This window comes from Lytechinus pictus, chromosome 17, assembly GCF_037042905.1.
Source record: "Lytechinus pictus isolate F3 Inbred chromosome 17, Lp3.0, whole genome shotgun sequence".
Classification (NCBI taxonomy): Eukaryota; Metazoa; Echinodermata; class Echinoidea; order Temnopleuroida; family Toxopneustidae; genus Lytechinus; species Lytechinus pictus.
In genome coordinates this window covers 30,189,924-30,215,687 of record NC_087261.1, presented here as the reverse complement: position 1 = coordinate 30,215,687, position 25,764 = coordinate 30,189,924, and the positions used below count along the sequence as shown (strand labels likewise).

General features: G+C 37.4%; 1 protein-coding gene across 2 annotated transcripts; it reads left to right on the top strand.

Moving 5' to 3' along the window:
- The first annotated feature begins 726 nt into the window (after positions 1-726).
- Positions 727-22,577, top strand: LOC129281001 (ribonucleases P/MRP protein subunit POP1-like). Of its 2 annotated transcripts, none has more exons than XM_064112358.1 (10): positions 727-808; positions 7,178-7,319; positions 7,707-7,891; positions 8,750-8,982; positions 10,018-10,133; positions 10,596-10,756; positions 11,722-11,842; positions 12,278-12,450; positions 16,170-16,347; positions 18,543-22,577. In XM_064112358.1, the coding sequence occupies exons 2-10, from the start codon at positions 7,226-7,228 to the stop codon at positions 20,312-20,314; spliced, it is 3,033 nt and encodes a 1,010-aa protein (XP_063968428.1). In that variant the 5' UTR covers positions 727-808; positions 7,178-7,225; the 3' UTR covers positions 20,315-22,577. The 2 variants fall into 2 exon arrangements, with proteins under 2 accessions (XP_063968428.1, XP_063968426.1); XM_064112356.1 differs by lacking the exon at positions 727-808 and adding an exon at positions 873-1,097.
- The last annotated feature ends 3,187 nt before the right edge of the window (positions 22,578-25,764 follow it).

Genomic DNA, 25,764 nt, shown 5'->3' with positions numbered 1-25,764 from the left:
AAGATGATATACAAGGAATAGTTTGATCGGGGGGGGGGGGGCAAGACGGGATGTCATTTCTCATAAGTACTACGGTACTTAATTTAGGCCCGACCTTTCCTTTTCATTCTGTTCTTGTTTTTTTCCCTTTTCTCCCACTTTCCCCCCTTTTTTTACTGCGTGTATAAATAAAAACAGGGACAGTTACCCAGTCTCCCCCCCCCCCCATCATTTTGGCCCGTCGCGTCGGGCACGCGTTCTCGGTTCGGTCCCTTAACCGGTCGATCGCCCGCGTGTATAAATAAAAACAGGGACAGTTACCCAGTCTCCCCCCCCCCCCCATCATTTTGGCCCGTCGCGTCGGGCACGCGTTCTCGGTTCGGTCCCTTAACCGGTCGATCGCCCGCACACACCGGCCTCGGATCGACAGACGTACGGTGACTGACACACGTGCTGCACTAGACGACCATGGGCCGATTGTACGAAAGGGTCTTTCCAAGGACCATCTTTCGTGTCGCCCATCTTTTATGGTGCGCTATAAGCGGGGTATTTCTGAAATTTATGATAAACAAATAAAATTCGTAAGCTTGCTTTTGAATCAAATTTTATAGTATTTAATAAGATATCACATCATTTTATAAACAAATATTTTGTTTATTATAACGGACAAATAAAATATATTTGCAGATAATTTATTTGAAATGCGTTTCACATGGCGTATCATAAAAGATGGGCGACACGAAAGACGGTCCTTGGAAAGACCCTTTTGTGCAATCGGCCCCCGGTCTTGCGTAAAGTGACAAAAACTCAAAGGATAGTTAGAACTAAGGTGAGGATTTTTATCCTATGGAGAAGATATATGAATTGTGCCGAATTGGCTGATTATTGATGATGGTAGAGAGCGCGAGAGAAGAACAAAAATTAAGTTGTATGCCTTTCTCAGACTCAGTGTCTGTTGTCTGGTGATGCGGTGCCGGTGTAAGACCCGTGCCCCGTCTCCAGCGGCCTGGAGAATCTGGAAGGTTCGCTGACACCTACCTCGGGCGATGTTCGTGCAGGCTCCACACTTCACATCACTACCGCTACACTACGCTCCACCCACTCACACAACATGCGAGGTTAGTATACTAACCTCGCACAACACATGTGATTTCATAGTGCATTTTGACGTTTTCATTCATCACACGAATGTGAGGGACTATACGCCAAACCTTTCAATATTTGTCCACTATGTCATTGTATGTTAATCTTGATCGTATGGTTTAAGTTTATTTGAAAAAGAAATTACAAATTATTTATTAAAGTGTTTTTATCGCTTACCTCCAAATCTCAACCAGGATACTTCGCTCGGTCCGTCCTTAGTCATCCTTCGTACTGCGGTGGAAATTACGCAAACAACAATCGAAATGCGAAATTTTCCTATCGAACATTCTCGATTCAAGTCGTCGGCGCATAATAGGAAATTGTACCAAAAATCAACATAGTTCTCTATTTATTCAAACAATTTTTTCTGGGGTGCACTTGACCTTTAAGAGATTTTCCAATGAAAATATTACATGGAACTTGGAAATACAAATCATAATTTGGTTGAACAAAATGTTTTCTGTTAAAGTATAAAACAGAAGAGGAACATATTCACGTATTTTTATATCCAAAATATGTTGCCTTAGTATGGAATAATCACAATGACATAAAATGAAAATGGGTAAAGTACCTTCCTAATGATCGTTGAGATTTCGCCTATGGAATCATTGTTTAATAATTTTCAAAGCTTTAAATAGATGAAAATGTTCATTGAGAAAATATACATATATATATATGAACAAAATGATAATGTCCCGATTGTTTCGCATTACGTGTGTTAGATTGCGGGCGTTTGTGTGTGTGTGTAGGAAGCAAGATATTCGTGTTAATGTTTGCACAAAAAAGGAGAGGGAAAGGAAAAGGAAAAGGGGAGGGGGAAAGGTAGAGGAGAGAGAGGGAAAAGGAGACCATAAAATAGAAAGAAAACAAAGGAAAGGAAGAGGGGAAGGGAGAGAGAAAGAAAAATGGAAAGAGCGAGAAAAGAGTAGGGGAGGGAGAAAGGAAGCAAAAGAAGAGAAAGGAAAAAGCGATAAAAGGGAATGGAGGGGGCGGGAAAGGGAAGGAGAGACAATAAAAGACAGATCAGGGGAGGGGGAAAGGTAGAGGAGAGAGAGGGAAATAGAGACCATAAAATAGAAAGAAAACAAAAGAAAGGAAGAGGGGAAGGGAGAGGGAAAGAAAAATGGAAAGAGCGAGAAAAGAGTAGGGGAGGGAGAAAGGAAAGAAAAGAAGGGAAAGGAAAAGCGAAAAAGGGAAGGGAAAGGGAAAGGGAGAGAAGAAAAGAAGGGAGAACGAAAATGGGGAAAGGGAGAAGGAGAGGGGATGATGAAGGGGATAGGAAAATGTCAAGTTTGAAGATCTGAATATTAACACTAAAACAAAATTAGACTCGCATGTTTTATTTATAAAAATACCATCTTTTTCATGATTATAAAGGTTCAACGTCCCTGTTCTAGGTCTAAACTTCAACATAAATCTACTGGTGCTTCGCGCTTGAATTCTGGAGGTCATTCCTCTTTTAAAAGTATAGGTAATCTGTCGGACTTTTCAAATCCCAAATTTAAATCTTAAGCGCAAATGCATTATTTTTCATTTAGATACAGTCCTGTCATCAATATCAAAAACTCTAAGCGCGAGCTTCGCGCTGGTATCATTTTTGTAAGTGACATTTATGATGTTGTTTATATTTTAAAAATGTCCATTTGTTGAGGTTTAAATGTCCAAAAGTTCAGCGCTCGCATAATTTGTAAGGTAAATAGGCCTACCCTTTTAATTGTTATACAAAGGCGCTTATACAACGTCCAGAATGCAGTTCGGAATATTGAAAATAACTATTGGTCCCGCTATTTCTGCCCGTGCGACAAGCATTTATCATTTTGAATCATGAGATTCACCTTTAAAATATGATGAAAAAGTATCGTTAAGACTGAATTAAGAAAAAAAGAAGCTCACGTTTCACGCTCGCATTTTGATCCGTTAGCTTGTGATAATAATGGTGACTTCGTTAATATATCTTAGCGGACATGTCCACCTTTTGGTGCTTCAAGAAAAATAAACACAACACATAAATAATAATAGAAAACGAACAAGAATAGAATAGATAGTTACCTATCCCACTCATGAATTCTTATTTAACAGTCCCCAAAACGTCTTTTTTTCGTGTTAGCTTATTTCATATACATATATATATAAATATATATATATATATATATATAGGTCTCCTCATCATGGTTATAAAAAGTGCTCAGAATTTTTTATTTTCAAGTCCTTGTATCAGAATTTTCAGCTCGGGCAGCTCTATCGCATTTTGATTACTATCCTGTTGATTTATTTACTTGAACAAAATATTTAAAATGTCCAGCTTTTAGAACAGATATCAAAAAAAGGTATTCACCTTTGATCATAGATGAGGAAGAAGAAAAAAGTGCAAAAAAAAAAGGAAACAAACTAACGAATTAATGTGACATAATTTTTCTTCATTTCAAGGCGACTCTTTACATTTCATCATCGCTGATGGCGCTACAATAGAAAATACCGCTTGACAGCAAAAAAAAAAAAAGAAAGAGGAAAATAATGCTGAGCGTCTAAAATGCAGCTAGCAGGACAAGCTGCAGAACCGTAAACAAACATCTTGTGAATAATATCGCGCGCCCTCTTTAAGCAAAAGTTTACAACCACGATGACCCTGCGGTATCTACGTGAAGATCACGAGAAAATGCTTTTTTTTTCTTAAAAACACACCAAAGAAAAGTCAAGAAACGATCCATATGGTTCGGTAAGTGTCATAGCACAATTAGAAACATTATTTTAAAATGAATGGCATAGTTATTTTAGTAAAAAGGGTGTGAAAAATTCGCGTGCACCATGTGCATATGAATCCTTCGCACCCGAGATGCATTGATCCCATGAGTGCGCTCCACCTACCCACTTGTTCACTGCAACCACCCTGCCTGTGGGGAATCTACAGGTTGGACTATGGCAATTGGCATGCCAATGCTGTACAGAGCACACACGTACACTTTAAAAAATGATTAAAATATATCTTTTGTGACCAAAATTACTAATTTCCATACAGTTGCAATTTATTCAGTAGAGGCGCACGGCCAATAATTGGAGACTGTCTCCAATGTGGGAGATTATCTCCAATATCAGAGACTTTTGTAAAGAATTTTGGTATCCAATTTCAGAGACAGTCTCCAGTTTTGGAGTCCAATTTCCTTTGTTTACATTTGCTGCAAAAGGATTACCTTGGCGGCAAATAAAAATGTGATAAGCAGATTCCTCATGAAAAATTACCCCTTTTCACCGTCTACTTTAAATATTCACCGTCTACTTTTGTTTTGATAAGGATTTTTGTTGTCAATCACACACAAAACAAATGGCCTTCTGACCTCAGTGAGACAAAATTTTGGGTGGAAAAAATCATGCTTTTGTTGGTGTTGTATTGGAGAGAGTCTCCCATATTGGCCGTGCGCCTCGACTGTTATTTTTCATTAGTAACTTGGGTATAATATTTGTATTTACTAGAGCACTAAAAAACTTGAATTTGGGGCATATTTTTGTGTACGCCCTCTATTGGAAAATAATAAGGCAAGAAAATTTTCATTTTTTTATCTCTATTTTTAATTAAGAAAAAATAATTTAAAAAATCAAATTTACTTAAGGGCCAAGTTGTATGACGAATAGGTGTAATGGAAACTGTCAGTGTAAAAAATCAAGCATAATTTTGTCAAATAAATGAGATAAAAATTACATCTAACAGAACGAGTGACAATCTATCCCAGCCACATGAAGTTTAATTATCATCGGTGCATATCGTTTGCTGCTATTCGTTGAGTTGATTTGCCTTCAGGTTCGGATTACATTCACTTATTTGTAAGTACAGTTTTATCATTATTTTCCTTCTTCATAGTCACAAAAGTAAGAGACTCTGTCTGGACAGTGTGGTAAGTCATTTTCGTGAATTCAATTTGGCACGCGCGGTGTAGCTAGCACTTAGCAGCTACATGAGTTGGTAGCGAATCGGCATGTGATCGTGTTGCAAGTTGAATTGTCCGACTCATCATCGATTCCCCCAATTTACCCCCAACTACGTCACTTTGTTGTTCACTTCATCATCATTCTCTTCATCTTCAAAATCATCAATTTGAAAATCCAAATCTAGATAAAATTCTGGATTTTCTTTCATTTCGTGATCAAAGTATTCAGTGACAATGTGGAGAAAACGTACCCTCGCAACAGGTTTTGCATGCAAGTGGAGCTTCACGTGGGAGAGCCAATCACGCCTCTCGTACAGAAAGTGACGTAAAAAAAAATCCCAAATTTCGCGGACGTAATTCTGCGTGTTTGAAGCATTCAGAGAGAGAACTTTAAACTATCAATTAACTGAGTTCCATTGGTCTCCATGATAAATGATGTACACCATCGTGTTCTCCTTATTTTCTCCTTTGATTTGATATATGATTCTCCATTTTTACGATTTTCAATATATTTCTCCTTTAATATCTTACTTTACACCCGTATTTCACTCCGTGTCCATCCTCCGGTTATCCTCAAAATTGGTGATTTTGGGCCAGTATATTTTTCCTTACACGTATTATTCACGGCCGATTTCAAAACATCGCATGCGATCGATCGCATTTGGGAAAAATACAGTTTGTTTTATCACAGAATACAGTTTTTCATTCCCAGAGGTTGGCAGGTCTGCATATTTATCTCACACGGTAAAAATACTGATTTTTTTGTCAAAATACTGATTTTAGGGGATAAGAATACTGAAAATGCAAAATACAACTTGGCAGCTCTGCATGTGCCCTCTATATTAGCTTTGGGAAAGGGCACTTCCAAACAACAAGGTCCAATCTGGACTAGTGTGGAGTATGTACAGACAGTACAGTGCCATTTTAAAGAGAAATTCCAGTAGTTGCAGTAAACACTGATTTCATGAGAAAGTCTGTAAAACCAGGCTTAATTGTCAGTATATCATCGAGGATCTAGATCTGGTACAGTTACATAAACTGAACTTTGAGAAATCTTGAAATCTACGCTGAAAAATGTTCAGACTGAACTTCCCCAACACAGATAAGCGCATGTGGGACTGTGTATAATTATTGCTTTGAGCGTCGGGCCCGACGCTCTACCCGAATCCTGTGCTTATTTGCTGATTTCTCAGCAATTACACAATTTCTTCCAGAATCCTTTGGCACATGCGTTTTATTTATACAAACAGACACTTTGGTGGTTATTTCATTGGATTCTGTACGAACTCATTTTGATATCGTTACCAAAACTAGCATTTACCTTTAAAATACTCTAAAGAGTTACTAAGTCTAAGTGCATCAGTCACTGCAACTGTTTGCAGTTTGGGAGTTATATTCATGTAATTTTCATTCTTTTCCTGCACTATTAAGGACATATTTTAGAATTTTAGGCACAAGAAATATCCAATTCAGGCGGCAAAATGAAGAGGCTTTTTGAAAACAGGACTTTGGTTTTATTGAGTTTTAATTATATTTTCTTCTTGGTTTTAGTTTTAGTTTGACAGTCTATTTAAAATTTAAAATTGAAATTGTAATAGTTTTTTTTATTGTTTGTTAATTGGGTAGCCATAGGTCCGCCCCCATCATACTGGTTATTCAGAAATACTCCATGCCTACTTCATATACACAGTGGTGAAAAATCCTCTCTAGATTTTACTGAATCTTAGGATTTTGTATAATTTGTGTGAGAGAGCGAATGTTTTGGGGGCGTCGTGGTCTAGTGGTTAAGACTCTAGTCTTTCAGTCTGAGGGACATGGGTTTGATTCCCAGCCATGGCGTGTTTTCCTTCAGCAAGAAATTTACTCACATTGTTATGCACTCAACCCAGTTTAGGTATTGGGTACCCGCAGGAAGTAATTCCTCAAAAAGCTGTGAGCACCTGAATCGTTGTGTACTTGCTTAACCAGGGTGTTAAATATAGGAGCACCTTGAGCATCTAACAAGGTGGATACATGCACGATATAAATCATATCCTATCCTGTGCTTCAGAATGGGCTACTAGATAGAAGATTTGTATTATTGTATAGAATTGTAGGCCTATATTGCTATTAATTTTTTGTCTTCTTGATTACAGACCTCACTTCTTTCATGTGACTATAAATACAGAAAGCACTTTCATTGTATGAGACAAGGAACATCATACACTGTTACCATGGCTGTCGTAGGTCAAAGTTCAACAAAGCAGACAGGTCCTCAAATGGATATGACTCCCAGGGGTAAGAATATATCTAAAATAGTTTGCTGTTTCTCATAAACATATGCTGTATCATTTTTCTAGGGGCGAGCAAAACATTTCAACTGCTCTTTAATCACCTGGTAAAAGTTCAAAAGTTTTTCCATTTTGTGCACTGTTGACAGTATGAAAAAACAACAAAAGTACACAATCTTTCCCCAAAGTTGCTGGTAATTTAATTTCATCTGCCCATCTGTGAATCTATCCTGTAGGCCCTATATTTTTGTTGCTTGCTCCATTACAACTAATACCCTCTTGCTTAGTTAAACTGTTGATATAATTTTTTGTCTTTCCCTTTCTATGTTAAATTTTCCATAAAACTGGCTTCAGAGTTAATGTCTTGACTAAACCAAATGATTTCATTTTACAGCAATCAATGTTGGTGCATTTGCTGTAGCCAGAGCTGATGAGATCAATACTATGATGAGGTCCATCTCAACCAACAATTCCATTCAACGGATATTCCAAAGGTTACCCCGTCACATGCGAAGGCGAGCCATGAGTCACAACATTAGAAGGATGCCAAGACGACTGAGAGAGAATGCAAGGATCCAGGTAAAAGTCAGGGTTGCCAAGTTTTTTGTTTAAAAAAATGAATATCCTTTGTTTATGATTTTTTCTGACTTTAGGATGTAGGATTTTTATCAAGAAACACTGGATGAATGCCATTTCATTACAAGAACTTGATTTACAGTTTAGTGTTTCAGTTGTCCAAGAATACCATTAATTTGACACTTTGGTTTTTATTGTGTATGTGCAAATATGGTCGGATTTTGGGTAGTTAAATTATAAAAGGCTCCTACTTCAAGGGAGGGGGCACAGCTCACTTGAACCCTTGCTGGGGGCAGCCCCCCCTACCTGGACCCCAAACATCAGAATTTCTACCTGAGGTGACCCTACTGGCATCCCTTCAAAGTAGAATCTATAGACCGAAAATATTTAAAGTTCACGGGGGGAATTAACTGTGATGTAAAATTAGTTTGGATAAAAGCAGAAAAACAATTGATTGGAATTCAAGCAATGAACTTACTCTGTCTTTGGACAGCTGAAAGGAACACACCTGTTTCATGCCACCCAACAAAGTAATGGATTCTAACATTTTTTATTTTTTGACTTCTGTGCTTCTTTGCCTTATGGCTCATGAAAATAATTCAATGAAATTCCATGTTTAAAGAAAAGTGAAAGTTGCACTGTACATTCACTATAACATCAGACACTTTACTTAATATGTACTTCTATGAGGAAACCTTTTCAGCTATAAAATATCATTAATTTTTTTATTTTACATAAGGGGCAGCTGCTACCATATGTCACCAAATCAAAGCTACAAAAAACTGTGACTGTCCATTTATCAAGATGATCTGTTGCATTGTTTGTACTCTTTTTTTTTTTTTCGTTGGTGCATTTCTAAAGGCAGAGAAAAGTGTCAAGAAGAAGCCCAAACAGGATACCACTGGAGCTGCTAAAAAGTCTCGTCGCCATCGGAGACGACCTGGAAATCTTCGTGAGATGTACGCAAAGCGACAGATGAGGAACCGCTGGATGGAGACGCATATCTGGCATGCCAAACGTTTCAAGATGGTGGAACGTTGGGGATGGAAGATACCCCTCCATCCCTCGGATAAGAGTGCTAGAGCTGTTTACAGGTTAAAAAATTAAATTAAAACACAGTTGCCCTTATGGGATAACAGCGGTATGATGTGTGCTAGATTTCCGTTAAGTCTTGCCGACAGCTCCATGAGTAATGATGGGCTCTAAGAGTCTAAGTAGTGCTGTTATCGATAACCTCTTTATCACTAGTCCTGTCGATAATCGCATGTTTTTTGCCACCAAGCGATAATCGATAACCTTTCTCTGATTGTCGATTATACCCCCTATTATGTAGGGACATGACTGATTTTTCGTGATTGCGGAAAACGGACAGAATTCACGGAAACGACCTATTGAAAGTGGCTTTTCAAACAGAAAATCACGTAAAACATATTTTTCCTAAAAATGCATAGAACAGCAACAGAAATTACTCCAAAATCTCAACAAAATACAAATACCTACTAGCCACAAAACGGGACTGCTCTCGACTCCACTCAATCTTATAGAAAACATTTACAAGTGCAAGCTCAATTTAGCAACCAAAAACAAGCACCAACTAACGTAGAAGGCAGCACACGGCCATTTGTTGCTGCCCTCTGTGTTCGAAGATGTACAGCACGATATCAAAATGGCGGATTGGCGAAAGTCTTTGACTGCTCAGAACGATGTCCAAAAAGCCCAAAAATGATCAATAAAACTTCATTCAACCCTAAAATAATGCTAATAACGTGAAAGGCAAGAATGTATTTATGCTAAATATGTTTGTTAAAAGATGTTATGTAATCATTTACATTCGATGAACGCATTTTTAAGTGTTATTGGTACAATGGCAGATAGAAATTTTGACCAACGTGAGTATTGTGACATCGCTAATCAATGCATACAAAATGCGTATTGATAATGTTCTTTTGTCAATCGATATTGGCAAGATATTCTTAGCGATATGTCGACACCGATAAAAGCACTAGCTCTAAGCTAATATTTAAGTTCAGCATAAGTAATTTCAGATGACTGAAGTATAATTTTGATAAAACTTGCAATGCAATACCAGAATTCTATTAATTTTTTTCCGTGTTATCCCCCTCTTACAGAGCAACAGCCAGGCATTGTGTGATTAGTGATATTTCCTATCATCAGGTCATTGAAGTTCAAGGGACACAGGTCAATATTGTATCGGCCATGAAACATTTGACAAGCCCTCATGTCGGTAAGTGAAACCTTTGATGGTGCCCCATTAATCGTAATGATGATGATTATGGTGATGATCTGAATCTGAATGGTTGGGTCAGCAAAATGAATGTCGTTGATGGACAGATCCACGCTAACTTATTGAAGAGAGTAGCGGACTGTGTGTGAAACAACTTTTATTGAAGTTGTTATAGTTTTGATTTGAATGTCTCCAGGGGAAGGCATCTACATTTGAGAAGGGGAAGGTTATTCCAGTCCTTAATCATATTTACAAAGAAGGAATCTTGAAAGATGAAAGATGATGATGACGATTGATGGTTATGATGATGAGTGTGTTGATGGTGATTATGATTATGATTATTATGATTATTATCCCTCAATCCAACCCTCCTACTCGCCTCCACCACTTCCTTCGTCCATCTCTTTTGTCATCCCCTTCCCCTCTGACCAGACAGAATATTATCATTATTTAATCTTTCAGGTTTAACTATGGCTTCTAGAGCATATCTCCATGGCACTAGACACAGTGGGGTGCTGCTATATCACAGGGATACCTACCCTCATGGAGCTATTTGTCCTGTGGACTACCTCTGGCACTGTGAGCTCCATGCATCTATGGCTCCACCCGGAGCACACACACAGGTAGGTGGAGATGTATAAGATTTGTGTGTTTTAAAGATATCCGGATGGAGCTAATGGTCCTGTGGATCACCTCTGGCACTGTGAGCTCCTTGCCTCCACGGTTCCACCTGGATCACGCACACAGGTAGGTGGAGATCTGCGGCATTGGGTGTGTTTGTGTTTGAAAGATATCCGCGTGGAGCTATCTGTTCTTTTGATTATATCTGGCACTGTGAGCTCCACGCCTCTATGGCTCCACCCGGAGTTCACAAGGTAGGTCGTGGAGATCTTTGTGTCTTTTCAAAATATAATATCATTTGGCTTGGTTGAAAACAAGGACACACACACACACATGATCAAGTTTTCATACTGATGGCTGCCATTTAGATTTAGACTTATCGGATGCTCAGTTTTTCATATAGATAACAACCAAACAATTTTGATATAACAAAGGAAGGAAATGGAAAAAAAAAATTGAATGGAAATTTGTTTTTTAATTAATTGTGTTGCATATACTACATGCATAAGTAATAGGTTTAAAATCATATGATAAATAGTAATACTGGCAAATTATGATAATCTAATAACAACATAGCACCCAACCCCCCCCCCCCCCCAAGAAAAAAGAAAAACAAACAAAGAGAAGAGTGAAATAATTTGTTTGGTGTAAAATTAAATAAAATAAAAAAATTAATCATTGTAAAATATGATAGGAACTACCATTTTCCAAGTATTGAATATTGCTTTCCGTGATTTAGGATTTGGAGAGTTTATATTTCAGAAAAATAGGAACTCTTCCCTGTATGTTTTCAATTTTTTTGTTTATCTCAAAGGGGGAAGTTCACCAAACAAAAATTAATTTGAATGAAAAGAGAAAATCAAATGAACTTAAAGCTGAAAATTGCATCAAAATCAGATACGAAATAAGAAAGTAATGGCATTCTAGAAGTTTCCTTCAATTTTGTTTTGTTTGCTAATTTGTACAGGAGTTGAATAGCAATGGAGGAGATGATGATAGTAAGATAAGGAAACTTTGGATGTGGATACACCCTTCTTGCTGGAAAGAAGTCATAGCAGAACTGAAAGCAGTGTGCTCAGAATACAATGGTGAGTATTACTGGCAGAAAGATGTATCTCCTGCACGTCCTGAAATGAAAAAAGGACAACTTTTGCTACGTTACCTGTTTTATTTTAAAAATCAGTCGGAGAAATATTGTAACTTTTGTTATACTTTGTACATGTACATCCCCAGAGCTGTATCTGTAACTTCGATAGAAGATGAACTCCTTCCTGAAACTCCTGAGACTCGCTGTCCCACTTTAAGAGAAATCTTTTCAGAATTACACTTGTTGATTTAAAATTCTCTATAGTACGTAGTCTATATTTTCTTCTCTTTCCCCAGGAAAGAATAACCTTAAACTACCACATTTGATTATTCTGACTGGTGTAAATAATTAGCTGATAAATCCCTACAAATGACAGCATTGGATTTTGGAGAAACCTTATGATTTTTTTTTACTTTGTACCTCCTTCCCCATACAGTATCTGTAACACCGCTAGAAGATGAACTTCTTAGATTCCGTCTCCAAGGTCCCCTAGCTCATCCAGTTCTTCTGGATGCACTCCAGGTTGCTACGGTAACACCTCATGAAACGTTCCAGGATGAAAGAGATGATGGGAGCGACACCTTATGCTGGTGGGAGAAATACTATCGGGTAAGGAAGTACATGTGTGCCTCTTACAAAGCATTAAGTGTGGTTTAAGTGGGGATACAAACTTTTTGGAAAGGATGCAAATGTAACAAAAATTTGCCAAATCCAAACTTGGAGAAACTTTTCTCTGAATCTCGTGACGATTGAGTGATGAACAATTGTACAGTTGGTTGCAAATAATTAAAAGATCAGTGTTTAATTGTGCCAATTATCGTTAAATGATATAGTGTAATTGTGAAAGAATCTGGGTCAGCTACATGGAACTGAGTGTTAGTCCCCCTGACTGTCTGGGAGACTCCCTGAAAATTGACTTATTTGGAGCAAAAAAACAACGCAAATTTTCAACATCCCCTAACTCATACATGTACAACAATTTCTTTTATTTGATTGTGTAAACATCTCCCTTCTTCCTAAAAGGTGTACAGGGGCAGCTCTCTTGAAATACATGGATGAATTTTAGGCTAATCTAAACTTCTGAAAAAGAGTGTGGTGTCTGTGTTACAAGGTCCTGGGTTCGATTCCCGGGAGGAGCCAAAAAAATAACATTCCAGTGTCAGCTCCTGGCTGGATGCAACCTAATACACGTTCTACCACAGCCGACTCTATTGTAAATCTGTTCGAACGGTTTGAACGCCTCATTTTAAAGGGAGATTATCATGCTTTTTGTGGGGAATTTAACACCATAGAAGGATATAACTAGGATAGAAATTACTGTGATATGCGTTTTACACTCGCGAAAATTCCTTAAACCTTTACTGTAGGTGAGGCTAAATTCCCATTTAACCCCACCTTTAGAATGGGGTTGAGCTTAGCCCACTTTCTTTTTACACAGCGTTTTTGCTAAGTAGGCTAACCTCTTCTATACAGTGCGTCCCCAAAAATACTATACACTTTTGAAATGGCTGCCAAATAAAAAATACAGCATTTTGGGGAAAAAGACTTACATATATGGAAAGCCAATAAAGTCAACTTTCAAATGACACCAAAAAGTTGGAAAACTGTTCATGCTTTGAGCGAGCACTGCCCACTGAAACAAAGGGTATGAAAATTAGGGTGGGCTGGAATTAGCCTTCCAATTTATGTCAGTTTTTAAGAGGCAAATCCTTTCGAACTTGCAAAGTTAAGGGCGTTGTGATAAATTAATGATCAACCGTGACCAGTTTTGGTTGCTTATGCAAATTTTATAAATTATTAAATTGAACTTTAATGCATGAGTAAACACAAATTACACTTTTGGGGCAGCATTTCAACTTTATCATTTGGATCTCTTTTTGGGCAGCATTTAAACTTTATCATGTGGATCTCATCATCTCAGCAGTGTGTTCATGGGAGTCGGGAGAATAGGGGGTGAGATAGGACTTAAGTGGGAGAAGTAGGTTGATGGAATAAGGGTCAACAGAACATTCAGCCCCCGCCCCCTCCCTCTTTCCCGCCCTCCCCTCCTGTTGAGAGACTGATGGCTATTGTCATATACGCGTGAAGTCCAGAGCGGAATGTTGATTTAATGATTAATTCTGAATTGGGGCATCAACTTTTTCCTATCAATCATTTCATCAACAATTTATCAGTAAATCAACTCATTCAATGTGCAATGTGATCAATCAAACATTCAGTTTTTTTTCAATAAATTATTTCATTAATCATCATAATCATTAAATTTCTTGGTAATAATTCAATAAAAAAGTGACCATAAAAGGACAAAAAGAAGAGGAATGCCCTTTTAACCAAGTCTTAGCATATCTCGCCCTCTTGCTTGTAACAGGTACCATCACATTACTCTGACTCTCACGAACACACTTCTGAGGTCCACAAGATGAATATGCTACACTAAAATTTCAATTACTGTTCACTCATGCATTAAATTTCAATTTAGTAACTCATGAAATTTGCCTAAGAAACCAAAACTTATCTCACTCATTAATTTAGCTTAGCAAGTTCCAAAGGACTAACCACTCAAAAAAACTGTAAGGCTAATTCCTGCCCAGCCTAGCCGAGCTTAGTGTCTGAGGAGGAGAGAAGCGGGGGGGGGGGTTGAGATGGAGGGAGGGGTTGCTAAATGTTCTGTTGACCTTTATCCCATCAACGTACTTCACCTACCTAAGTCATATTACCCCCTCTTCTCCTGACTTTCATAAACACATTGTTGAGATCCACATGATAAAGACAAAATGCTGCACTAAAAATTGCAATTCACGATCACTCATGCATTAAATTTCAATGTAATAAATTCAATTTAATACGCATTAAATTTTCACAAACAACAAACTGATCACAACTGATCTTTAATTCACCAAATAACCCTCAACTTTGCAAGTACCAAACAAAAAACCTGAAAGAAATTGGAAGGCTAATTCCGGCCCACCCTAATTTTCATACCCTTTGTTTCAGCGGGCAGTGCTCGCTCAAGCATGAACAGTTTTCCAACCTTTTGAAGTTACTTGAAAGTTGATTTATTGGCTTTCCATATCTATAATTATTTCCCCCCAAATGCTATATTTTTTATTTGGCAGCCATTTCAAAAGTGTATAGTTTTTTTGGGACGCACTGTAGTATGGGATTATTTGGCCCTGCAAAGAATGCAGGGTTAGCAGAGCAATTCTGCCCAACTTTGGCAAAAGGACGCAAGTGACACATCAGTCAAATTTGATTTATTGTTGTTGCTGAAATACCCTTTGTATGTTGCATATTCAGGCAAAATTTCGGGAAGAAATTATCATTCCATGGAAAGGCTGAAGAAAAAATGCTGTTAAATTGCATTGACGCCTCTGTAAATGATGAACACACATTGCTCATTTACAATTCAATTCAATTTACTTCACATTTGCATAAAAAGACAATACATACAATTAAAGTGATAAAAGGCATATAATACATGAGATCACACAAAATACAGAGAATACAAATGTGTGGAATTTAACAAAGGCCAAAGGCCTATCAAAGGCAAATCCCAACAAATGATACTTTTGTAACTTGCTTCCTTTTCCCAAAGTATGGCAGAATTGCAGTGCTAAGAGTATCTGGGGTTAATTTTAAGGTAAAAAGAAACCCAGCTAAGCCAAGTATGCGCTCGTTTTATGCCCTAGGGCAACAAAGTTAGCGCTGTTATTCAATCAGAGATACGCACTCATGAATGGTTACCACTAGTCAGGGTTACTGAATTATGTTTGTTAATATAAGCAAGCATTTACTTAGCCGGGGATAGGCAGAAAATTTGGCGTGTGTAAAAAGGAAAAAAAAACTAAGTACGGGGTTAAGGATAATATAGGGTTAGCGATAGTCTGTGGTTAAGAAAATCGTGTGTAACTTAAAGATGTATTTAAAAATGAAAAAAAAATCTTTGTAAAATCCGTATGAGTAGACAAAGTCAGAGTTATTGACATTATTTAATTATGTAACATGTAATTCCACTGGAAATTGCTTGATCATCATCTCACATTTCCCAGCCTGAAAGTTGCCCAAGGCTAAAGCAGGCTTGGTCAAAGAATTTCTCAGTGGTACGCAAGGTTTGCTTTCCCCAAAGATTTCTCTTTGTTACTGGCATTCCCAATTCTTTTTACAAAGTCTTGGGTTAGCAAATAGTTAGCTACTCCCCATGACAGCCTACTCCAACCTGACTTTAATGGAAATACAAGACATAAACATTGACTGGATTTTAAGCATACTGACATCTTGTCTTTGATAGGTTTATGCAATGTAATGCTGTTTCTAATCTTCTATGACAGGATGAAAGTCACCTTGAGACCTTTAAGCAGCAGGCTACTACATGGAAGAAATTCAGTGAGCTGCAGTCAACATCGGAGATACCCACCAATGCGGTGATCTCGCTGGTCGTACGGGACCCTCGTGTTGTATTACCAAAGAAAAGAACTAAAATCATGGTGGATCCTGATCAACTTGCAGGTGCTTTTAGAAATTTTTCTCAAAAAATACTACAAATAATGTACAGGAGAAAATGTGTTAATGAATGGCGATGCAACAATCTGAGAATGTTCAAAATAGTGCAACAAGCAGGAGTTACCAAGTGCTTTCAAACAACAATGTGAATACCTAAAATGGTTGTCATGTTAGTCAGTCTTGTTCTTTACACATTTGCATTATTTGTATTATATACATAAAAACAGGTCAGCAGTATGAATGTATAGTAGATAAATTGCTAATGAATCATGGCCCCATGGCATAATTAAAAGTTACAAATATGGTAACTTTGCCCATCCAATGGTATCTTTCATGTAGTCCTTGATTTTGATTGGCTGATGAGCCTTGTTACCATGGTAGTTACCATTGAATGGCAAAGTTACCATAATAGTAACTTTTATGCAACAGGGCCCTAACCTTGGTTTTAACAATCACAGTCAAGGAGGTGGTCTGCAATTTCTCAGTCTGATACTTTATATGGAGTTGCCATTGCTTAATTTGAATTTTGAAAAGTATATATCAGAATTTCAAAGAAAGTTTAATGTGCAATGAAAATGGATACTTAACATGCCGTTAGCCAATTTAGGTATTTGCATTAGATAACCAAGGGTGTATTTTACAAATTCAAAATGGAGTTCAGCAGGTTAAATTAGGCACTCTATAGTATACAAATAATGAATGTTTATGAGTGCAATGGACAAGATACTTCATTCGGTGAAAGATGAAATGATCCATTCAACGAGGCAAAGCCGATTTGAATATATTATCTGTTTCACCTTTAACCGATTGAAGTAATCCGTCCATTGCACAGATGAAAATAACATTCATTACTTGTTTTATATGACAGCTAAAAATAGGTCCTTGTCGCTTGACATTATGCATTGGATGCAAAAGTACATGCAGTGCAAACAAGGTCTGTGATTGTTGCATGGACCGTACTAATTGTGGCATACAACATCCTGCAAACACGAGTGTTTCTATGTAGTCCCAATGGTCTTTGGAGTGGGCAGTGGACAAAATCGTCTGGTTTCAAAATTGCACGGAGGATGACATTGTAAAATGGGCATAATGATTGATATCAAACAACCAATCAAATGATAAGGATCTATCTAGGTGTCATACATGTATAATTAAAAAAAATATTACAGCCCTACAGTGCCACTATGAGCTCCCTCCCTCTCTTTTTTATTGGAGGGGGGGGGGGTGCTGATGTTTTTGATACCATCATACACTGGACTTCTGTTAGAAAATTGCAGTGAGCCCCAAGATTACTTTCAGAAATAATTGATTTGTTCTATCATTGATTTAGTTTATTTGCTTATATAGGTTATTTTACTATAATTTGCCCTCGTAGAAAATGAACTGGCACCATCAAAGTAGAAAACAAAACGAATCCTAATTTGCCAGTTATTCAAGGAATTCTGTTATGAATTATGAATGAATGAAATGAACTTGATTTGCCTTTGGAGAATACAAATGTTTAAAGAGGAAATGAAGTTTACAGATGAGATTACAAATACATTGTCAACATGTCGGCAGAAATAATCAACTTAGCAATATGTTAATGTCTTGTAACAGTATACAAATAGCAAACATGAATGAGTGAACAGATGGTACGGGATTGCGCATGAGGTGAAATAAAGGTGCTCTATCCACCGAGTGGTACATGTAAGCGTCGTACCATTGCATGAATAGAATATTCGCTATTTGTGTTGTACAACACCTCAGAAGTTTCCAAAAACACAAACAATTATCAACTTTTACCTTCGTTATTCTATGGAAATAAGGAAAAAATTATTGAAAGCAAAATCCACCAAGGTGACATCATATCTGTCACTCCTGTCAGCAGTCTGCATTTATCCAGTTGGCCCTATGTTTATTGCTCCTGCATTTATTTAATATTAAAGCACAATGAATCGTATTATGATGTCACCTCCTAAGACGTGCAATGGTACATTACTTACCATACAAGCTAAGTAGGTGTTTCTGAACAAAGAATCCTAGTATACATTTGATGGCTCATTTATAAATTAATTTCAGATTGCAATGATTTACAAATGCAATTAACCAAATGTTTTCATGATTCAGGGAGTTAGGGAGCATTATAGGGAGGAAAGGGTTCTAGCCCCACCCCACTATTGATCATCCATTTATATTTTCATTTCACCTTTATCTTACAGATGAACCATCCAATCAGAGAGCTCACAAGCTTCCGAGAGAGTCTAGCATCTCTCCACTCTGGTCACCAATGGTAAGAGAGTCGGTGGCCTCGGAACAAAAATCAAACCATGAACTTAACCAGCTCCGTTCTGATCTTCTGGTACCTGGAACTGACCTGAATCTAGGTCGGTCTGAAGCCCGCATCCCGGTCCTACTCCTGCACCATCCTGGGATCAGAACATCTGCTTGCAATGAAGGGAATGAGAGTACAGGGATGCTAGGGTATGGTGGAGGTTGGGACTTGGTGGTGCCCAGGAAATGGGGTATGGCTTTCTGGATGGGGTTGGTGTACAGAGGAGCAAGGGCGTGTGGGCTTCGTGAAGCAGATAAAGTGTCCCTCCACTGCAGCATGCCAAGGTATCCTTATGACTTCCCTGACTCAGATGCAGGGCGCACCATCGGGAAGTGCATCGCTGATGATCTGCAGCAGACCTTTTTGAAGAAGCCTCCGGCAAAGAGACCAAATCATGGTAAACTTGGAATAGCAGCTCCTTTCTGTCCACCATGGTTTCAGCTTATCAAGGAGTGGGTCTTGAAGGAGACTGGGGAAGCTAGTTGTGCAGAAAGCGTGGTGCAAGGGTGGTATGTACTCAGGAACAAGGAGAAGCTTGATATGCTAAGGACAACTATGCAAGGATGGTCCAAGAAGCAGGGAGGAGTGGCCAGGAAACAAAGCAAGTTGGCTGTTACAGGGGGAAAGCATCCTTCCAACATTGCAAACAGTGCCACCAGCAAAGAAAGGAAAGAATTACCTGATCATCTATCTTTGCTAGAACCTGTAACAAACAGTCTTGTGCCTTTGGAGAACAGAACTTTTGTATGGGTTGGACTGCATATGGTGAACAGGGGTTTCCCATCCCAATTTGCAATCGTCTGTCTTCCAAGTAATGCTGACCTTGCAGAACTTGCCCGGAATCCTAACTACGGTGGCCCAGAAGAGCCTGTTCATAAGGAATTCTGTCTTCCGAAGAAGAGAAAGTTGGAGAAAAGCCAGAAAGGCTCAAATGCAAAGAAGGTCAAAGTCACCCAAGAGCATAGACCAAAACCTCCATCAACACCGGCAGACTTTGGATATGTGAGCAAAGACAAGATGGACCTTCCAGGGAAGGGTTTGGACATTGCTCAAGAATGTGTTTCTAGTGGATCAAATGTTGACAGTTTTAGTTTACAGACTACAGGTGCCCCAAATTCAGGACAGTGCCATGACGACAAAGACATAGGATCGCAGAAAAAAACGGAAACCATTCCAACTGTCACTAAGAGTAACACTGATGGTGTAGCCTCGTGTAAAACCTCAACATTGACTGATGCCAAATCTTCAAACCAAGGAAGACATGCAACGGGAGCTGCTTCAGGTGAAGTGATGACGTCAATAGAACAGTCATCATCACCAGTATCAACTCCTGAAGTAAGTGGGAGTGCAACATTTAACACTGATGCTGCAATGAAGGTTCCTGTACAACCCCAACCATCTGAGAGCAAATCATCTGAAACATCCCCACCTATCACACATAAGGAACTTCTCACATCCTGTACGCGTTCAATCATTGGCTTTGTAACAAATGGGGCACAGTCGTTTAGTTGTGGCAAGGGGATGGGTGTTGGGTTCTGTGCTACGCTAGGTCTCATCAACCTGATGAGGGCTTCTCCTAGAGGTCGAAAGTTAGTTGTACTGGTCAGAGATGTCCAAAGTTTACAGTACAGGTTTGCGTACATTTATATCCCTTCATAACACAGACAGTGAACCAATGTGCCTTTAATTAATACTACTGTTTTTTTTTCATAGGGAGTGGAATACCATTTTGGTTTATCCCTATGCTTTAGTCTGGTCTAGGATCTCATGTGGAAAGATTTAACTTACAAGCTGTAAAGTAGTGATTTATCAAGGGCAGGGAGATGGCCTTTTGTATCACAATCCATATCCTTCTACCATTATGGTAGAGGCCAATCAGGAGATGTCTTTCATGATTGTTTAAGTCACATTTTAACAATGTAATGTGAATGATCTTACTCTCCCTAGCTTGCAGTCTGTGAATATAGCTAGGGCCAAACTTAAAGAATGGTTGTATCATTCATTCACCACTTGAAAGCAGACATTAGTGTGGTCAATAGAAGATCTATGTGTATTATTTTTTAAAGATATCTATCACTAAAGGAAACCAAAACCCAAGAAAAAAAGCAATCTTATTGGAAAGAGTAAAATGAGAGGAACAATTTGAAAACAAGTTTCATCAACTTCGGTTATGACATAGGCAAGTTATGGACGCTTAAAAAGTCTTGTTCTTTCTATGGGGATCCTCAAATTGGCAAACATGCTTCAAAATGGCTGATTTTGTGTACAACGCTCCATTTGTTTTGTACACATTTTCAGCCGCTTTATTTTACATATTTCACATCATTTCCTCCTGACCTTGACATATGTGGTGTGAATTATATTTCCCCATGACATATATTATGCTCAGAAGTAGGCAATATGCAATTTTAAAGATAATAGGGAAAATCTGATATGTTGTGTACAAAACAAATGGAGAGTTGTTCACAAAATCCATCTTGAAGCATGTTTGCCAATTTGAGGATCCCCATAGAAAGTACAATACATTTTGAACGTCCATAACTTGCTTATTTCACAACCGATTTTGATGAAACTTGTTTCAAATTGTTCCTCTCATTTTACTCTTTCCAATAAGATTGTTTCTCATCTTGGGTTTTGGTTTCCATTAAGCAGCTTACTTTGAATCCATTGGGTCACTGCATACATATATTTACATATCATTTTCTCATTGTGCACTGGTCATGTTGATGCAAAATGATCTTTGATTCCACCCTAGTTCTTGAGAAAAAAATAGTAATGTAATGAACTTTAAGTTGTTACTAGAAACTTGGTGGAGAAGTTTTGTTGGATTTTGTACTAATAGGAGTTATTCAGTTGATTTAGGGAAAAATAATGAACTCTTTTTTAGTTCAAATGTTTATATTTAATGAACTGTTTGAATTCTCAATTTTTTAAATATAACAGAAATAGACAAATAGAACATGTGGCTCAAGCCATTATGAACAATAGGTTCAAATCATAATACATATATATGATATGTAGGTCTAATAAATAAATTATATATTTACCGGTATTTACCGTTTTTAGGTCATATGGCATATCTTCCATTAATGATATATATGATTTTTTAATTTGAAGCTGTTAGAAGCAAGATTGTTGGTATTTTTTTTGTGAAAAAAAAACCTTGAACCTATTTTAAATTGACATTTATCCTGTTGATAGAGACTCCACTATCTCTGTCAATAATCTACAAAATTGTATAGTAATTTATTTTAAGTGATTATGCTAATTTATGCATAATAAGTATGCAAAATCATACTTTTCCCTCATGACATGTACATGAGAAAATTGTGATATCAGATCAATTTCTTATGTATTATATTGTTTTTTGCAATTTCTTGTGTATTTCTTAGTTTTTTTTACCTTTGGTTTTTCATTGTTTTTTCAATGAAATTTGTTGGGGACTCTTCTGAGATCATAAACAGCATAAAATAAATACATTTGGACCAGCAAAACTAAAAATAATCATACATTTATGATTTTTGGTTGAAAACACAATTTGCATTGACTTTGTACACAAAATCACGTTTTTGAGCAATTTTTGGTCTGACATGCATGTACATAATGTTGCGTAATTTCGGAACCGCGTACCCAGGTGACGCGAAACTGGTCACAAAAGTTGTGCAAGACTTGAAAGTAAAAAGTCAGTGAGTGGCGCGGTCAAAAAATTTCGCATGGCGAAAATATTGCGCGAACCGTTGAGAGGGGGCCTCTGAGGCCCCCCCCCCCAGCCTGGATAGGGTTAAATGTTCCTCCACCTTGCTCTCATGAAATCTCATGCAAATTAATTGCAGGAAATGGTGGTGATTTGGCATATGTTGGTCTATGAATTACAGTACATGAGTAGGTTCTAATAAATCACACTTCTCATGGAAGCCTCCAAGTAAGCAGTTCACGTGAATTAATTTGAATTATTAAAGAATGAGAATGAGTGAGAGACAGAGAGAGAGAAAGAGGGAGGGGGGGGGGTCTTAGGTAGAAAAAGGAGGGACAAAAACCAAGAGAAATATTGATGATAAGAGAGTGTTGCTTGGTTACAGAGAGAGGGACACACAAGGTTGTTAATAATAATAGAAGAGTGTGGGAATAGGGGTGCAAGTTCAGAGGAAGAGAGGGATACAGAAGAACTAAAGCAGAAAGGTCGATAAGATAGATATAGAATAGGGGCATAGATTCATGTATGGATAGAGGGGCATAAAAACAGAGAAGAGAAAGGCAGGCAAAGAGAGAGAAACAAAGGCAGTCGTAATGAAAGACTGGAAGAGAGAAAAAAAGGTAGACAGACAAGAGAGGAGGGGGGGGGGGGTAGGGGCTCTAAGATAAAAGGAACAGAGAGGAATGGGGGATAAGGGCTTTGGTAAAATAAGGGGAAAGGAGAAACGGAAGAGAATAACAGACAAAGGAAAGGGTAGGGGCTTTGATATCCTGTTGGAGGCTTAGGTAAAGATAGAGTGAAGGGGGGGGGGGTAGAAGCAAAATGCTATATGAGAGAACGGGGCAAACTAGTCTGAAATTGAAAAAAAAAGATTAATTAGATCGAGATCATATTTTTCACGGTAATATCTAAAGAATTAAGTTGTAGGATTAATTTTTCTTTCCTTTGTATGTAGTCATACTGCGAGGGAAAGTTATATATATAAAAGACCAAAAGGAGACAATAAAAGTGGTTCATCACCTGGGACCTGTAACACAGAGTAAAAGAGTAGTGATTAATCGTACGCTTGATTTTCACGATTAATTGTACATTGTAGTCGTTGCAATCGATTGTAAAAACATGTTCTACGATGATTGCTAGACTTTGTGTTTATACAGGCCCCTCTTTATGGATAGGGTTCTGCGTAGTGGAAATTTATTCAGGAGGCCACGACATGTTTGACAAGACCCATATGCAATGATGAGTGAACCAACAAATTCACATTCTTACTTTCCCTTTTTAATGAAGTTCGCATAATTTCATTTTTCATACTGTGTAAAAAAAATAATAAAACCCTGCCCGTTTTAAAAGGCAAGGCCTAACAAAATTGATTTGAATGAAAAATTAGAAAAATCAATTTAATCTAACAAGTATTAAGCTGAACATTGAATATCAAAATAGGACCATAAAATAAGAAAGTTGTGACATTTTAGAATTTTGCTAACTTTTTTACAAAACGGTCTTATGCAAATGAAGAATCACTTTTTTTGTATCTTATTTGACGTGCACAACTTTTCATATTTTTTTGTAGATTTGACAATGAGACTCTTTATTCGGTTACAATGACAATTTGACTCATTCAGTACAGAGAGGAATCAAACTTGTAGCTAGGGAGAAAATTTAATATTTCATATAACAAGGTACAAAAGAAATATTGAGTGGATGACATCAACTCGCATTTGCATATCAATGTGTTGTGTATATACATGTAAACTGAAGTGAAATCTTAATATTGAAACTTACAGCATTTTGCTCATCTTATTTTCTTTCATTCATATAAACTTTGGTGGACTTGCCCTTTCACAAAATAAAAATTCCAGCAAATGATGATTTGATACATTACCGAGTCCATTTTTTGTATTTTTTCTTTTAAGGGCTCTATTTTTTTCTTCCATATCTTCTCTCACTTTCCCCTTCTCCACCATGATAAATTTGTATTTCTCTTTCCCCCTCCGCCCAATACATTTTTGTTTCCTATGGTCTATTTCATCCTCTGTATACAGTTTTCAGTCTTTATTTCACCAATTTCTCACTTTTCTGTCTTTAAAAAATGTTAAAAACTTGCTAATTGCCACTTGCCTTTGGTCACGCCTGGTGGGTGTTTCATAAAGCTGTTCGTATTCAAGTTTTAAGAGCGATTTTAAGAACGACTGGTGACCTATTGTGTGGTAAATGATATTCAATATTAAATGTTCAATGGTGATTATTTAGCGGGTAAAGAAGGTTCACCAGTTGTTCTTAAAGTCGCTTTTAACTTACAAACATCTTTATGAAACAACCCCCTGGTATCCACTCGTCAATGGAAGTGCCCCCCCCCCCCCCCGGGAAAATGGAAAAGACAAGTGTCATCACATGCTACATCCTTGCAAATAAATGAATCTGCATTCAAATCATACTTTTATTGGTAATTTTATTAATAGTTGCTACATACATTTCATGCAACCGACATACACACTGACAAGTGGCATATTGATTTCAGAGTCTACTGTCTGTTTGTACAGCTTTGATAATATCTCATATTTACAACATCAACAAACATGATTTTCAATAATTACATACATACAACCTTAAATATCCCTCAAATGTTTGATCTTCAAATGAGTCTGATATTAATGTAGAACTCAAGAAATATAGCACAACTAGTGTAGACACTCCTTTCCTCACTTGACAACATAAAGACGTGGCTCCATTGTACCCTTTCAATTAATTTACTTTAACAAGTTTGAAACTAAAAAACTACCTTTTCAATTAATTTACTTCAACAAATTTGAAACTTAAAAAACTAACTTTTCAATTAATTTACTTTAACAAGTTTGAAAAAAAAAATGATAGTTGGTTTCCATGCTTCGCTGTACAGTACATTCATATACTCTGGTGTTCGTATAATCCGTACCATAGATTTTCCCTGTCAAACTCATTCGGAAGAGAAAAAGAAAATAACAAATCATTTTGTATACAAAAATCTATGGGTTTTGTGAGACAAAGCAAAAGAAGGGTTGTGGTTTTGTGGGTATTAGGAGAAGGAGATGGTGGATAGCAGACCTGCCAACATCTGGGAATGAAAAACTGTATTTTGTGATAAAAAAAACGGTATTTTTCCCCAAAAAAGTGTATTTCATAATAAAATGCTTGGCGCACTCGCTCATCGCGGCGCTAAAGCTGCATGCAAGCTAAAAAGCGCACTGCTCTTGCAGATGAAAAAAACAAACATTAAAACATGTGTATATCTTCACCCTGGTTTGAACAAAATGATTGAAAAAAAAACAAGTTACCTGAAATTACAATGATCTAATAACCATATTTGTGCACGTTTTATAAAATAGAGACATATAGAGATTATTTATCTCAATAAATTACAATTAAGTTATTTAAAAAA

Excerpts from the sequence above, each read along its gene's own strand:
- LOC129281001 (XM_064112356.1), top strand. The coding sequence starts at position 1,026 with ATGTTCGTGCAGGCTCCACACTTCACATCACTACCGCTACACTACGCT. Across the intron at positions 7,320-7,706 it reads AATGGATATGACTCCCAGGG|CAATCAATGTTGGTGCATTT; the intron begins GTAAGAATATAT and ends TTCATTTTACAG. Across the intron at positions 7,892-8,749 it reads GAGAGAATGCAAGGATCCAG|GCAGAGAAAAGTGTCAAGAA; the intron begins GTAAAAGTCAGG and ends GCATTTCTAAAG.